At 48.1% G+C, this 13,438-nt stretch overlaps 1 protein-coding gene across 1 annotated transcript in view; it reads right to left on the bottom strand.

Moving 5' to 3' along the window:
* Nucleotides 1-12,305, bottom strand: part of LOC142026622 (maestro heat-like repeat-containing protein family member 2B) — a 68,230-nt gene extending 55,925 nt beyond the window's left edge. The window contains exons 1-2 of the mRNA XM_075019803.1: nucleotides 11,459-12,305; nucleotides 9,350-9,633 (exon numbers count right to left, since the gene is read on the bottom strand). Of these exons, the coding sequence (XP_074875904.1) occupies nucleotides 9,350-9,633; nucleotides 11,459-12,173 (999 nt within the window). The 5' untranslated portion in view covers nucleotides 12,174-12,305. The remainder of the gene's footprint in view (nucleotides 1-9,349; nucleotides 9,634-11,458) is intronic.
* Nucleotides 12,306-13,438: the final 1,133 nt, after the last annotated feature.

The raw sequence follows: 13,438 nt of genomic DNA, 5'->3' as shown, positions 1-13,438 counted from the left end.
TCAAAAGCACTAAATACAAAGTAAATGAAAAGATAACCTTCCCTTTCCTAGGTTCATTTCAAGACTAACTCATACATAAAACAGCATTCAAGAAGACTATCAGTTACCAGGCTGCTTAACCTCCTCCAGAATTTCCTAAAATTATACCTCTAGTTCAAGAAGTTCTTTGTTTCCTAAAGTATACGCATGCTTTAAAACAATTCTTAAAAACAGGCCAAAAATCCTTTCGTAGTGTGATACCCAGGAAGCCAAAATTACTGCACCTGGGGTGGAAGTACACATTTACTTACTGCCCCATTCCAAATATGTACCAAAGAGTAACCAACCTGTGCGCTCATCTTGAGCTAAAATCATTAGCCAGCACTAGACAGATGGAATAAACTACTCATAGTGTAGCAGTTCCTGCTACGCTTTAAATAATATATGTATCCTTTGAATAGTTCATGGTAAATGATGAGATCGACTAACTAAATAAAAGTGAATTTTAGAGAATGTGTTACCAACAGCAAATACTGACAATGACTTAATACACACCTTCTCACATAAGAACTGAAAATAGGTGGAAATCAGTTTGGTAATGAGAACCACAGAATAAATAAAGTCCGAAGACCCAAACCGATCCAGCTACACTTTATACCTGTTTGTCTACTTGCAGAAAACTCCCAAGAAACATACAGAACTGGAACAGTAGCTTGAAAGCTTATTCTTCTAAAAAAAGAAACATATCCTATTTTTGATACCTAATGAAATACCACAGTAAATATAAGTACATTTAATTAGCACTTATTTCAAATAATTCCTGTAACTCTCCTTGTTTACAACTTCCAGCTTCTCTCTTTGTGAGCATTTTCTACTTCAGCAGAAGTGCATCTTTTGATCTCATCAAAAGATGTGAGGTTGGAAAGTGAAAGTCAGGAAAAAGTTATGTCTAGGAGATTTTCTAAGTCAGGATAAGAGGAGGTACAAAGACCAGCCCAGAAGAAGTAACAAACCCCATCAACTCAGAGGGTTGGGAGGGAGTAGGAGGAAGCAACCTGTGAACTCTCAGTGTCTTTGAGAAGACTATATACACTTTGAGCAACGGTATACTATTTGATTTACCTGGTAACGTGCAACAAACTCTTCATCTTCAAAAAGGCTCAAGCAGGACTGTTTAACAAAACTGTCAAAGTATGACCAATAACCATAACCAAATCTGTATGCATGAAAGGGAAATTTGCTTCAGAACACCTAGGAAAGGCAAAATTTTGAAAATAAAAATAATTCTGGGAATATCTATAGAAACTAATGCTTCTCATGGTTTGGTTTACTTGATTTTAAGGCAAAGGTAAAATAGAAAACTATTTCAAGGCAAAAAATAAAAACATCAGGGTTTCATTGTGCTTTGTTTCATGGATTCACTTAAAGCACTGTTGACCCTAAAGCAGTTAAGTACTTCATCTGCAAGTCTCTTTAAAAATCAAGCTTATTCCTTGTATAATGTGACAGGCACTGTCAAGAGTGATGATGTGATGGGTTTAAATGAGATTACTCTTACAATAGTTGTGCCACAATTGCGTCATCTCATGTCAAACTATTTTTAAACACACTGGAACAGCTAGCCTTCTGCACTAGACTTCTACATCTATGGAAATACCACCTCCAATACACCAATTGCACAAAAGTCTTGAGAAAACATTTCCAATAAAATGAGAGCAAACGTGAGAAAAAAGTTGACCATGTTTAGGTTTAATTTTCCGTATATATTGAGAGATGGCTCCGGATACCCATATGCAGAACTAAAGACATATTTTTAATCATTTAAGAACCTTTCCTAATGTTTTTCTTTTGCTTGTCTGTGGGATGCTTTGGTAGTTCAAATAAGAGCTTATTCTTAAACAGGAAAACCTTTGAAATACTTGCTTTAAGAATGCACAAACATTCAAAATGGACAGGAAAGCTGTTAGCTAGCCCAAATAGTCCTGCACGTAAATAGCTGCTGGCATCACAGAAGAAAACAGACTAAAAGGAAGGTGTATCCATGATTTCTTCACATCGTGGACATGAAAACACACCCCCAGAGTCCTCCAGCACCTTGGCAATTCAGCACCAGGAGTCTGAATTACACAGCTGTCATACTCCGAAAAGGCACGAGCAGTATTTCCTCTTGGGGCACAGCAGGAAAGACAGAACACCCAATCTGCAAACAAGCCAGGAACCTAAGAGAAGCTAACTCTCAACAAGGCTGAGAAACAGACCCCTTAGCTCTTGGCTCCACAGCTAAGATGCTGTCGTACAGTGGACCACAGCCGTGGGCTTGCGTGTGCTGGCACACACCTCCACAGTAGCTGTGGGAATACCATCTGAATCCTTCTCCATAAAGACCCCCGAAAAAGGTATCTCCAACTCTTGCAGTCCTGCCGAGCCACGTGGGGAAATGCTTAAGACCCTTAATAACATGCAAGTACCAGGGACGACTGTTTTTTCACTGTGAACTTCCTCACCTCACAGCCAAGCTGATTTTGCAGGATCAAGAAGGGCCAAGATGACAGGGAGTCCCCAGGGTGAACGCAAGGGAGGCAGCACCCCCAGGCAGTCTCCCCAAATTCCCCAGGTAAAAGAGCAAATGAACGACAGGAGGTTACTTAAAAAGCCAGAGAAAGAGCAGGGAGTCTCCACAGCACAACAGGCGCAGGCAGCTCAGATGAGGACCAGACAGAGCCACACAGGGCAAGAGTAATGACCCAATTTTAGCACCACGGTTATAGCAACAGGATATGCATTTAATGATTTGCATTTTATTCAGTATCATGTACACACAGAAACACTATACTACAACGGCATGGAAATATAAGTCACTTTTCTAACCAGGTGAGAATCACATTAAAGTAAAAAAGTTTGACAACTACCTTTAACATTACTGTAATCAGAGAGCTATTAATAACAAATGGTTAAGAGAGCACATATGCAATCCTGTATCAGTAATTGGCCATTTATGCAAATAGTTCTGAGCCTCTGTGATCATCTCATTCCTCTCCACATACCCTCAGAGACCCCTGCTACAGTCTTAATTATGCACTCTTCCATGCATTTCTATTCTAGGACACTGACAGCTCTCTCTGTGCTTTTTAAAAATGATGCTACATGTATGTAACTACCCAACGAAGCTGCCCAAAACCAATAGCTTAAGTGGGGGTGGGTACTGCTGCTTCAAGATCGATCATTCCAGAATCCAAATGAGCAAAATACCATCTTATCATCATCAAAGGCAAATACACCTCTCATGCTTCTGTTTGGTGTAGTGTTCAACCCAAAGCTGAGTTGTGACCCACCAACACCTTCACCAAAGAGAGAGCCAAAGCCTTGAATGAAAAATTAAAATATATCTGGAAGGAAAACTGACATTAGAAAGGAGAAGATAAGGTATTTTTTTAGAGGAAGCCAGAAGATGGCTTACAAAAGGTTCCAGCACCTCAGGAGACAGTCACAATACCAGTGCACTGCAAAGGGAAGCTTTTTGAGCATGCAGTTTGATCCAAATAGGCAATTTCGCAGGATATTTACTGTAACATTTACTGTTACTACTGGGAATCAACAACAAATAGGATATTAGAGATCTGCATTATTAAAAAAATGTTATAGTAATGAGACTGTATACTATGGTCATCATAGAACTTTGTAAAAGGAAAAAAACAATAGGAAAACAATCATTAATGTGGACTGCTTGTATGTACAAAGTACAGTATTTTCTTTCGAAATCAATGTACACATTACCAAAAGATCAAAAGTATATGGGGTGGTTTGTATTAAGGTAGTTTTTTGTATGAACGTAGTTTTTAAGTTTAAAATTAATGTAGAGGGCATTGGAGTTGATACTTAATGGTTCCCTTTTAACTTGAGATATTCTATGATATTTTCTCCCACAGAAGGGGAAAAAAAAGGCTACAAAAATAAAAGCTTTACAAACTCAACATTAGAATATATGTTCCAAATACACTGACAAATGATCTAGAAATCTTTTTATGCTGCATTTGTCATTTTTCATCTTCTGAAGAAAAACATTCTCTGATTGTCAGTATTTATACCCTGACAATGTTTGATTTCTGCTTGAATTGTTACAGCCACTTAATTCATGCAGTGCATTTTATTTTGTTCTTTTGTTGAACTACACTATTTGATCTGTTATAAACTTAGGTTACAAATTACAAAATGGTCTCCTGAAATCAGAAACATTAAAAAAAAAAAGGGGGGGGGGGCAGGGAGGATAAAGCAATCAGCCTCTTTTTCCAAATGGTCCTCTATAGTCAAGTCCCTCCTAAACAGCAAAGAGAGGAATAACACAGCATCGCAGTTTTTTAACTACATTTTTGTTTTCAAAGAATAAAACCTGTATGAGTCACTAAAATCAAGCTAATCTTTTCATTCATTTAAAGAAAAACATTTCAAGGCTTCAAAATTAGTGGAAGAGAGAGTGCTAGCTTGAAATATGGATTCTGAAAGCACAAAAGCAAAACGCCCTTTTTAACCTCTACTGTTACTGATTTGGGGAAGCAGAAGGTGCTAACACCTAACAAACCAAAAGGCCTTTTACAGCAATATTTTAGACAAATTTGCCAGGTTTATTACAGCTTGATCATTACAGCATCATCAAACCTGCAGGATAAATTAAGATATAGTTGAAAAACATATCAGAACAAGGATGGATCTTCTGTAGAAAATGACCCATCCAAAATACAACACTTCCAGCAGATAATTCCTCATGTAGCAAAGAAATGTACTAGATTTAGGCTGCAGTTCAACCATTGCTTCCAGCCAACCTGAATGTAAGGTGCTGCCAAGAAGGGCAGTTTGACACTTTCCTGCCCCTTCATTCCTGGCTGAACGTGACCACTTCTTTCTTCTGATGCTCATGCTCAGCAAAGCTTTGCCTTAAGTACTGATTCAGCTGAAGAAAACATTTTTGGTCAGGTTCAGGTTTCAAGTGGATCCTGCCACATCTCCAGCTCACCACAGGGCTGCACGAGTCCTGCAAAACAGGACAGCAACCAAAAAGAGTAACCACTCTTCAAGTATTTATGTCGGCTTAGGGCAACTGTCAAATTGCAGCCTGTGGGCATGTTTTTGTCTCCTCCACTCTGCACAAGTGCCCTGAAAACCCTGTTATTAGATTCACTCTCTCAGCAATCTGATGACTAACTCTTTATTTAAAGTGGAGGCGCTCCATCAGGAGAGAAGGAGACTCATCACCTCAGACATAAGTCATTTGCTAAGTGGGAGACCCAGCCTCTAGCCCTGGCTTCAAATCTCGCAGAACAAGAATTAAACTCTAGCAAGCTCCAAAAATAAGAGTGGCTCATCGCAGCCTTGTGCACCTCTTCTTTTCTTATTCATTCTGACAAAAAAAAAAAAAAAAAAAAATACTGCCAAAAAAAAGTCAACGTTGCAAACCTCTCCTTGCCAGCAAGCATATTATGTACGTAAGCTCTCATAGTTTACTAGGTAACTCTACATGGCAGCAGAATAAAACCTGACAGGCAGCCAGTCCTAGCTACACCAGTTGAGCCACCCAGCTGTCATGGTTTAACCCCGGCCAGCACCACCAAAGCCTATCTATCACTCCCCCTCCTCAGCTGGACAAGGGAGAGAAAATACAACAAAAGGCTCATGGGTCGAGATAAGGTCAGGGAGAAATCATTCACCAATTACCATCACGGGCAAAACAGACTCAACTTGGGGAAAATTAGCGCAATTTATTGCCAATCAAACCAGAGCAGAGTAATGAGAAATAAAACCAAATCTTAAAACACCTTCCCCCTACCCCTCCTTCTTCCCAGGCACAACTTCACTCCCGAATTCTCTACCTAACTCCCTGCAGTGGCACAGGGGGACAGGGAATGGGGGTTACAGTCAGTTCATCACACGTTATCTCCGCCACTTCATCCTCCTCAGGGGCAGGACTCATCACACTCTTCCCGTGCTCCAGCATGGGGTCCCTCCCACTGGAGACAGCTCTCCACGAACTTCTCCAACGTGGGTCCTTCCCACGGGCTGCAGTTCTTCACAAACTGCTCCAGCATGGGTCCCTTCCACGGGTTGCAGTCCTTCAGGTACAGACTGCTCCAGCGTGGGTCCCCCGTGGGGTCACAAGTGCTGCCAGAAAACCTGCTCCAGCGTGGGCTTCTCTCTCCACGGGTCCACATGTCCTGCCAGGAGCCTGCTCCAGCGCGGGGTTCCCGCAGGGTCACAGCCTCCTTTGGGCACCCACCTGCTCCGGCGTGGGGTCCTCCACAGGCTGCAGGTGGAGATCTGCTCCACCGTGGACCTCCCTGGGCTGCAGGGGGACAGCCTGCCTCACCATGGTCTTCCCCACGGGCTGCAGGGGAATCTCTGCTCCGGCGCCTGGAGCAGCTCCTCCCCCTCCTTCTGCCCTGACCTTGGTGTCTGCAGGGCTGTTTGTCTTACATGTTCTCACTCATCTCTCTCCTGACTGCTGCTGAGGTTACACAGGGGTTTTTTCCCCCTTCTTAAATCTGTTCTCCCAGAGGCACTACCACCGGCGCTGATGGGCTCGGCCCTGGCCAGTGGCAGGTCCGACTTGGAGCTGGCTGGCCTTGGCTCTGTCAGACATAGCGGAAGCTTCTAGCAGCTTCTCATAGAAGCCACCCTTGTAGTCCCCCACCTACCAAAACCTTGCCACACAAACCCAATACACTAGCAAAGATCAAGCATTTCAGGTTTTCTCTTGAAGTCTTTGACTTCTTTCATCCTCACCAAAAAGAGACCTTCCCATCCAGTTCTTAGAAAATAAATCTAGTAAAAAAATGATGCAACAGTGATTCAACTCTTCTACAGCTTTTCTGCTTCTATGAATTTTAACGGAATTGTTTCCAGTTTATATTAGTCTTCAGCAACACATACAAAATACAAATTATGCATCTTCCCAAAAGCTACAAAGTTCAAAAAAATCCTGCAGCTCAGCAGCACTCAGTTTAAAATTTATATACAACAAGAGCACTTCATGACAAAAGTGCAACTGGCTATGCAGAAAGTCCTGGCCCCAATCTTACATTTTGCACAAGTGTATCTGAGGGAATAATTCCCCTTCTAGCACACAAAGAGTGTTGCTGATCTAAGGCAGGAATGAAAAAGCATAGAGCAACACTTTCAGTGCCCTGGTGACAAAGGTGACTTTTTTCCCAACTAATTTACCAACCCGCAACACGCCAATCTGTTCAGGTGCAGTATCAGACTGCTTGAAACAACCAGCTACACAACACAAACTATGCCAAAGCACAAATGCAACTCCACTCTCTCCAGACACCCTATTTCGCTTCTTCCCTTCCACACAGATTTAACAGTGGGATAGCACCCTAAGCAGCTTTGTCTTAATCATCTGCATCTTCTGGAGCATCTCCTGTACCAGCAACAGGGTCAAAGATTCTTCTAACTAATGGAAAATACTGGTCAGAAATGAGCAGCTGCTATTGCAGTGCCTAACAGAGTTTTTTCTTTTTCCATTCTTTACTATACAGACCTAGGGCATTCAAGAGCAACTCACAGTCAAGAATGGTGTCACTCTATTCCAGATCCCATAAACACACATGATTTTTCCAAGAAGTTTATGTTTTCAGGCCCCAATCCTACCGTGAAAAGCTGTGCTTCTGGGCAGTCACATAACTCAGTCTCCAAAACTGAGGAAAGTAAACATATTTTTTTGCTCTATCCCACTTACGCTCAGTGCCTGGAGCCAAAATCTCCCGACATTCAACATCAAAATAAATTATAACCATAGTGATAATGTTATCTGTTATCAGTTTTCTTTCCTTCCCCAGATTTCTTCCCAAGAAGACAAACTAGAAAAACAAAACCAAAACCCCTTCCAAGATACGACTGTCAAGACAGAATCATAATTCTGCTATCTGATACAGATCAGCAGGCATCACATGCCCATAAGGATTTGCAAACAACCTTGTACAGACACAGCCCAAACACAACAGAGTGTAAGATTAAGCTGCCAACATAGTGTGCAGTTTGGAAGTCTGATTAAGAACCACTAGTCCTACATCGATATCCATCTGCACAGTAAGTGCCTTCCCTGCTCTACCAGTGCAATGGCTGTATTATTTTACATTGGCATTTACAACATTCATTGAAATAGTCTCTAAAAGCACCCTTCCATTCTGAAATAAAGGATAAGATTTCCACATCTAAGATTTCTACCTAATTAGTATCAACTAGTCAATATTTATTTTCGTTCACCTGTTTACACGCACTGTAGCCTACCAAACCCATTTTTAAAATGGCCACCTTTCCCTGGGCCACTCAGAAAAACACAAATCCACAAAATTAATTATTTTTCCTGTCTTTTTGCCGTTAATAGCACATCACCTCTTTCAGTGACCCATTTAAATGATTTTTCCTGCTTAACAAGGGAGTGCCACAAGGGCAAGCATATATTAATATTAAAGAACTGCTCAAAATAACGGAAATCACATTCATCATATTAACTATCACCCTTCGCCCGTTCTGGCAGTTGCCTGCTTAGTCTATTTTTATCTACAAAGATAGTCTTGCCACTAACCACAGTATTTCCAGAGAAATAGGCCTGAATTTTAGTTACGGCACTGCAAATGAACTTTTGGGGTATTGCAACACATCTTTGTTACTTTAAAAAATGCTACTCCTGAATTAAGTCATTTGCTCCTAAAATGACTTCAGCATAGGAAGATTTGTTACATTGCATGTGTCCTTAATAGATTTTAACAGTGTTTTACACTAAGAAAAACACTGTCAAAAGCATATGGTAGCCAAAGGCAGTGTAACAAATTTCATTTCTGTACAAGAACAAAAAAAAACACAATTCCCATTTCTGCTTTTGCCAGTAACGAATTCCATTAAAATACATCTGAGTAATTAAGAAAATACAGGCAATTCTTCTTCAAATACCACAACATATTTTAAGAAACTGCAATGCAGAACAAACAGATATGTCACACACTTATCCAAAAATAAGTTCTTAAAAAGACCCAACCTGAACAGCATACGTCCAATACAGCAGCATCCTGTCACGGATTATATGTAGAAAGCCTCAAGGTAATGCTTTAGCAACTTACAGCATAGCAATACTTACAACATGGCTGCAGTAATTGTCACCAATGAAAATTGAAAGACACAAGTGGAAATAAACATGCTTGCAGCAACATGCCATGAACGTTTTCCTCTCTTTTTTCATTACGGTCTGCGGTTTACATTCTGATGCATGCGTTAAAACATAATCATGGTGGAAAGAGATTGCAGATACAGCTACTTAAGTTGCAAGATGTAAAACTCTGTAAACAAACAGCACATTGCAATTTACACCGTCACTTACCTCATATGACCAAACACACTGAGTTCCTCCAAACCTTCGGACACACCTGCCCACCTCCACGTCCTCATGAGTGGTGTACATTTCTCGAAGGCATTCACCTATATGTGGCACCATCCTCCTGAGAACCTCCCGGCTGAAGATCATTCCTGGCCCACCCATGCAGAAATTCTCTCCAGGCTCCAGCCCAAGTTTTCCGAGTTCTTCAATATTACCCAGACCAGTCTGTCCCAAATACAGAGGCTTACTGCTGTTCAGTGAGCGAAGAAACTCCTCCAATTTTTCACCTGAAAAAGAGAAAAGATTACCGTTATTTCTCTGCCTAGTCTGCCAGCCATCTCTTTTTCTGTACCTCGAGCTTTTTTAAAAATATAACACGCACCTGAGACTGTCACAGGAAATCACTTCCAAAGCAGTGTCCTACACCCAACTGAAAATATCCTTGGACAAGTTTACTTTTCACAGACAACTGTTTTTATTATTATTAATTAACATTACAATGACATTTTCATGCAGCCAAAAGCCAGAATATGACCAAAACTTAATTTTACCAGTAAACCTTGTTCTGTTCAACCAATACTGATGGAAAGCACTCCCTTGCTAGTGTAAGACTCTCTCTAAAGTAGGACAATTTACCAATACAGTTCCAAGCTGGGGAGGGAGAGGAGGAGAAGGGAAATCCCATGTATTATTCTAATAGGATTAATTTTTTAAAAGACCGGAGCAAATCTAAACTAACCAAGATAAATACGTTTGATTACAAAGTAATTGTTGGAACAAGGTAAAACTCCGGCTCCTTCCAAAGTATTTCCAGTGCTACAACGTCTACACACTTTTCCTTCAAACCCCGTACCTATTTCTTTTAAGAAATTGTGATTTCATATTGACTTGAAATGAAAAGTTTCTGGATAGCTTTAACTCGGAAGCTTAGAACCCGTTGAAGACCGGTTCATTACCACTCCAAAATGAGCCCAAAGAAAACAACTTTCACGCCCGCAGCCAAATATATAAACCTATATGCATGCGTACGTGCGCGAGTATTTCACAGATGAGTGACAGGTGACAAGCAGCCCATTAAACGACTCCAACAAAATCGAGTGACAAATAGGGCAGCACACAGTTACCTCCAGTTAACTCTCAACAGTGCGTTCAACTGCGTAAGCACCCAGGACCGCAACCGGGGCCTACGCTTACAACTTCAGCCTCTCTTTCTTTCCCACGAGCAGGACACTGCACGAGTAAGTCACAGCAGCAACAAGCGCAGAGCAAAAGGAAGCGGGTTGCAGAACAGCATCTTCTAACGGTGCTGCAAAACTCGCTCGGAAACAGGGCTAGTACTCTGCAGAGAGACACGCTGCGACGGACAACAGCGGCTTTACAAGGAGCCTTCAGAGGCGGCGTGCGCTCAGCCCAAGTGCCAGTGAGCCAGCGGAGAACTTTTACTGGTGCTGAAAGCACCATTCCCGAGGAGGACCGAATCGAAGCCGCCGCCGCCGCCGCCGCCGCCGCCGCCGCCGCCGCGGGGGCTGCCCGGCCGGAGCGGGACGCGGCCGGCGCCGCTCCCCCCCGTCAACCCCCCGCCGCCTGCCCACGGGCGGCGGGTCGAGGCGGGACCGCCACCCTTAGGCTGCCCGGCCGAGCCCAGCGGGACGCGGGGCCGGCACCACCCCGCCGCTCCCCTGCCCACGCCCGGCCGCAGGACCCTCCCCGCCGGCCCACGGCAGAGCCTCGCCCGGCGGGCCGCCGCACCGGGATCCCACGCCCACGCAGGGACCGCTCACCGTGCCCGCCGCCGTCCAACCCGCCGCCTCGGCCCTCCGACGCGCCCCGGACTCTCCGCGGGCGGCCCGGCCCGGCCCGGCCCCGCCCCGCGGGGGCACCTCGGGGTTCCCACCAGCGCCGGGACGGCACCCCACGCCCCCCCCGCACGTGGGGGCTGGAAGCAAACCGCCACCGGCGCGCGGGGTGGGTCGAGGCACCCCTTGCGCTCCCCGCGCCCCCGGGCGGGAGCCGACTCTCCCTACCCCCCGTGGGACCCCGCCGGGCCCCCGAGGCCAGCGCTCCCCTCCCTCCCTCCCTGCCGCCGGCGGCGGCGGGGCGCGCCCCGGTCACCTTTAATGTAGACGTCGTCGTCCGCCCGCATGAACCACTCGTACTTGTCCAGGTAGTGGTCGTGCATGTACTTGATCATCATGAAGGACTTCTTCTGCGGCGGGTAGGAGTCGTCCACGCCGGGCAGGGCGACGACGGGCAGCGGGGGCAGCCCGCGGGGCGCGGCGGAGCCCTGGCTGGAGAAGAACTCCACGCGGCCCGGCACCGAGGGCGCCCACGTCCGCTGCGCCGCCACCGCCCGGCTGCCCAGGTACTTCTGGGCCGTCATCACCCCCACGTAGAGGAAGTTGCGGGGCCTGGCGCAGCCCGGGGCTGCCCCCCAGTCCCCGCTCCCGTTGTGGCTGCCGCCGGGCCGGCCGCGCCGCTTCCCGGCGCCTTCCTCCTCCTCCTCCGGCTCCCCTTCCCCGCCGGCGGCGGGGCTGGAGACCGTGCCCTCCTCCGCCGCCGGCGGCAGCTCCCAGGGGCTGCTCCTGAAACTCGTGCCGCCCAGCACCGCCGCTGCCTCCGGCGGCGCCTGCTGCCCGCCCGGCGCCGCCGCGCCCGCGGCCGCCCCCGGCCCCGCCGGGCGGCCGTAGTAGGAGCAGAGGCTGGCGCCGCGCCTCTTCTTGTCGCTCAGCTCGGCCACTTTGGGGGCGATGAGCCAGGAGGCGGCGGTGAAGCCCAGCACCAGCCCCAGCACCACGCTCAGCCAGGGTCTCCGGGACCGCGCTGCCATGGCGCGGGCGGGGCGGCTCCCGCAGCGCCGCCGCCGCCGGTGTCCCCCCGCCGCCTCCCGCAGGAGGCGACCCCCGTCCCGCGGCGGCCCCGGGCGCGGCGACTCCCGGCGCGCGGCTGCCTGCCTCGCCGCGACGGCCCGGGCGGCTGCGCTGCTCCCGAGTCAAACTTCTCCGGGCGGGAGGGCGGCGACGAGGACGGCGGAGCACTAGCGGCGGCCCCGCCGCTCCGCTGGCACCTTGTCACGGCGGCGGCTGGTCCCTCCCCGCCCCTCCCACCGCTCAGCCTCCTCCACACGGCGGCGGCGGCGGCGGCGGCGGCGGCGGCCCCCGCGCCGCGCTCGCCGCTCAGCCGGCTTCCTCCGCGGCTTCCGAGCGCCTCACCCCGGAGGGCGCCGCCGCCAGTCCCCGCGCCGCGCCGGGGAAGTGCCGGCCGCCGCCGCCGCTCCGGAAGGAAACGATTTTTTTAGGTGCCGCTCGCGGATCCCCCGCGCCGCGGCCCCGCCGCCCCCCGGCGCCCCGTTCCGCCCGCCGGGGCCGCCGGGATCGGGACCGGGGCCGGGGCCGGGGCCGGGGCCGGGGCCGGGGCCAGCCGGGCAGTGGGGCGGGGGTGCCCCCGGGCGCGCCCCGGTGCGCCCCGCTCCCGCCGCCGCCGCCGCGTCGGGAGAGGCCGGGGGCTGATCGGCGGCCGCAGGCAGCTTCGCTTCGCCCGAGGGCGGCCACCGGACGCCGGGTAGCACCGTCCTGCGCTCGTCTCTCATCCAAAGGCTGGGCACGGAAAGGGATGTAGTTTCAGGAGGAGGGAAGCCGTCTGCTCTGCCCCGGCGCTACCCACTGCTCCTCGGCCCCGAACGGTTAACAGCTTGCCGGCCGAGAAGCGCGGCCCCTCCTGACCGCCTCTTTTTCCTGTGGCGTGTATGCCCGCAGCCAGCCTGGGTATATTGTTACTGTCAGGAGCTGCTAGGTTAGGTGCTGGGGCGTCGCCTCCTCGTCCTGCCGACCTGAAGGTGACTGCACCGTCCACAGCCCAGGGTGGCCGACAACAGGAATTAATCATACAGGCCGCTGTGCCTGCAGGGACAGCTTCAATTCTGAAGTTTAAGATCTCCCTCATACCCTCCAGATTGATAGGCATCCCTAAGTTAATTGTGCAAGATGCTCATCTCCAGCAAAAGCCATCAATTGTTCCTCACATCCATTTGTCATTTCACTGAAATGCATCCAAGTTACTGAAGATCCAGTAGCATGTGTTCAGTGGTTTGTCAGC

This window comes from Buteo buteo, chromosome Z (assembly GCF_964188355.1).
Source record: "Buteo buteo chromosome Z, bButBut1.hap1.1, whole genome shotgun sequence".
Taxonomy (NCBI): domain Eukaryota; kingdom Metazoa; phylum Chordata; class Aves; order Accipitriformes; family Accipitridae; genus Buteo; species Buteo buteo.
Note: the sequence above shows the minus strand (reverse complement) of the source record. Positions and strands in the feature narration are given on the sequence as shown.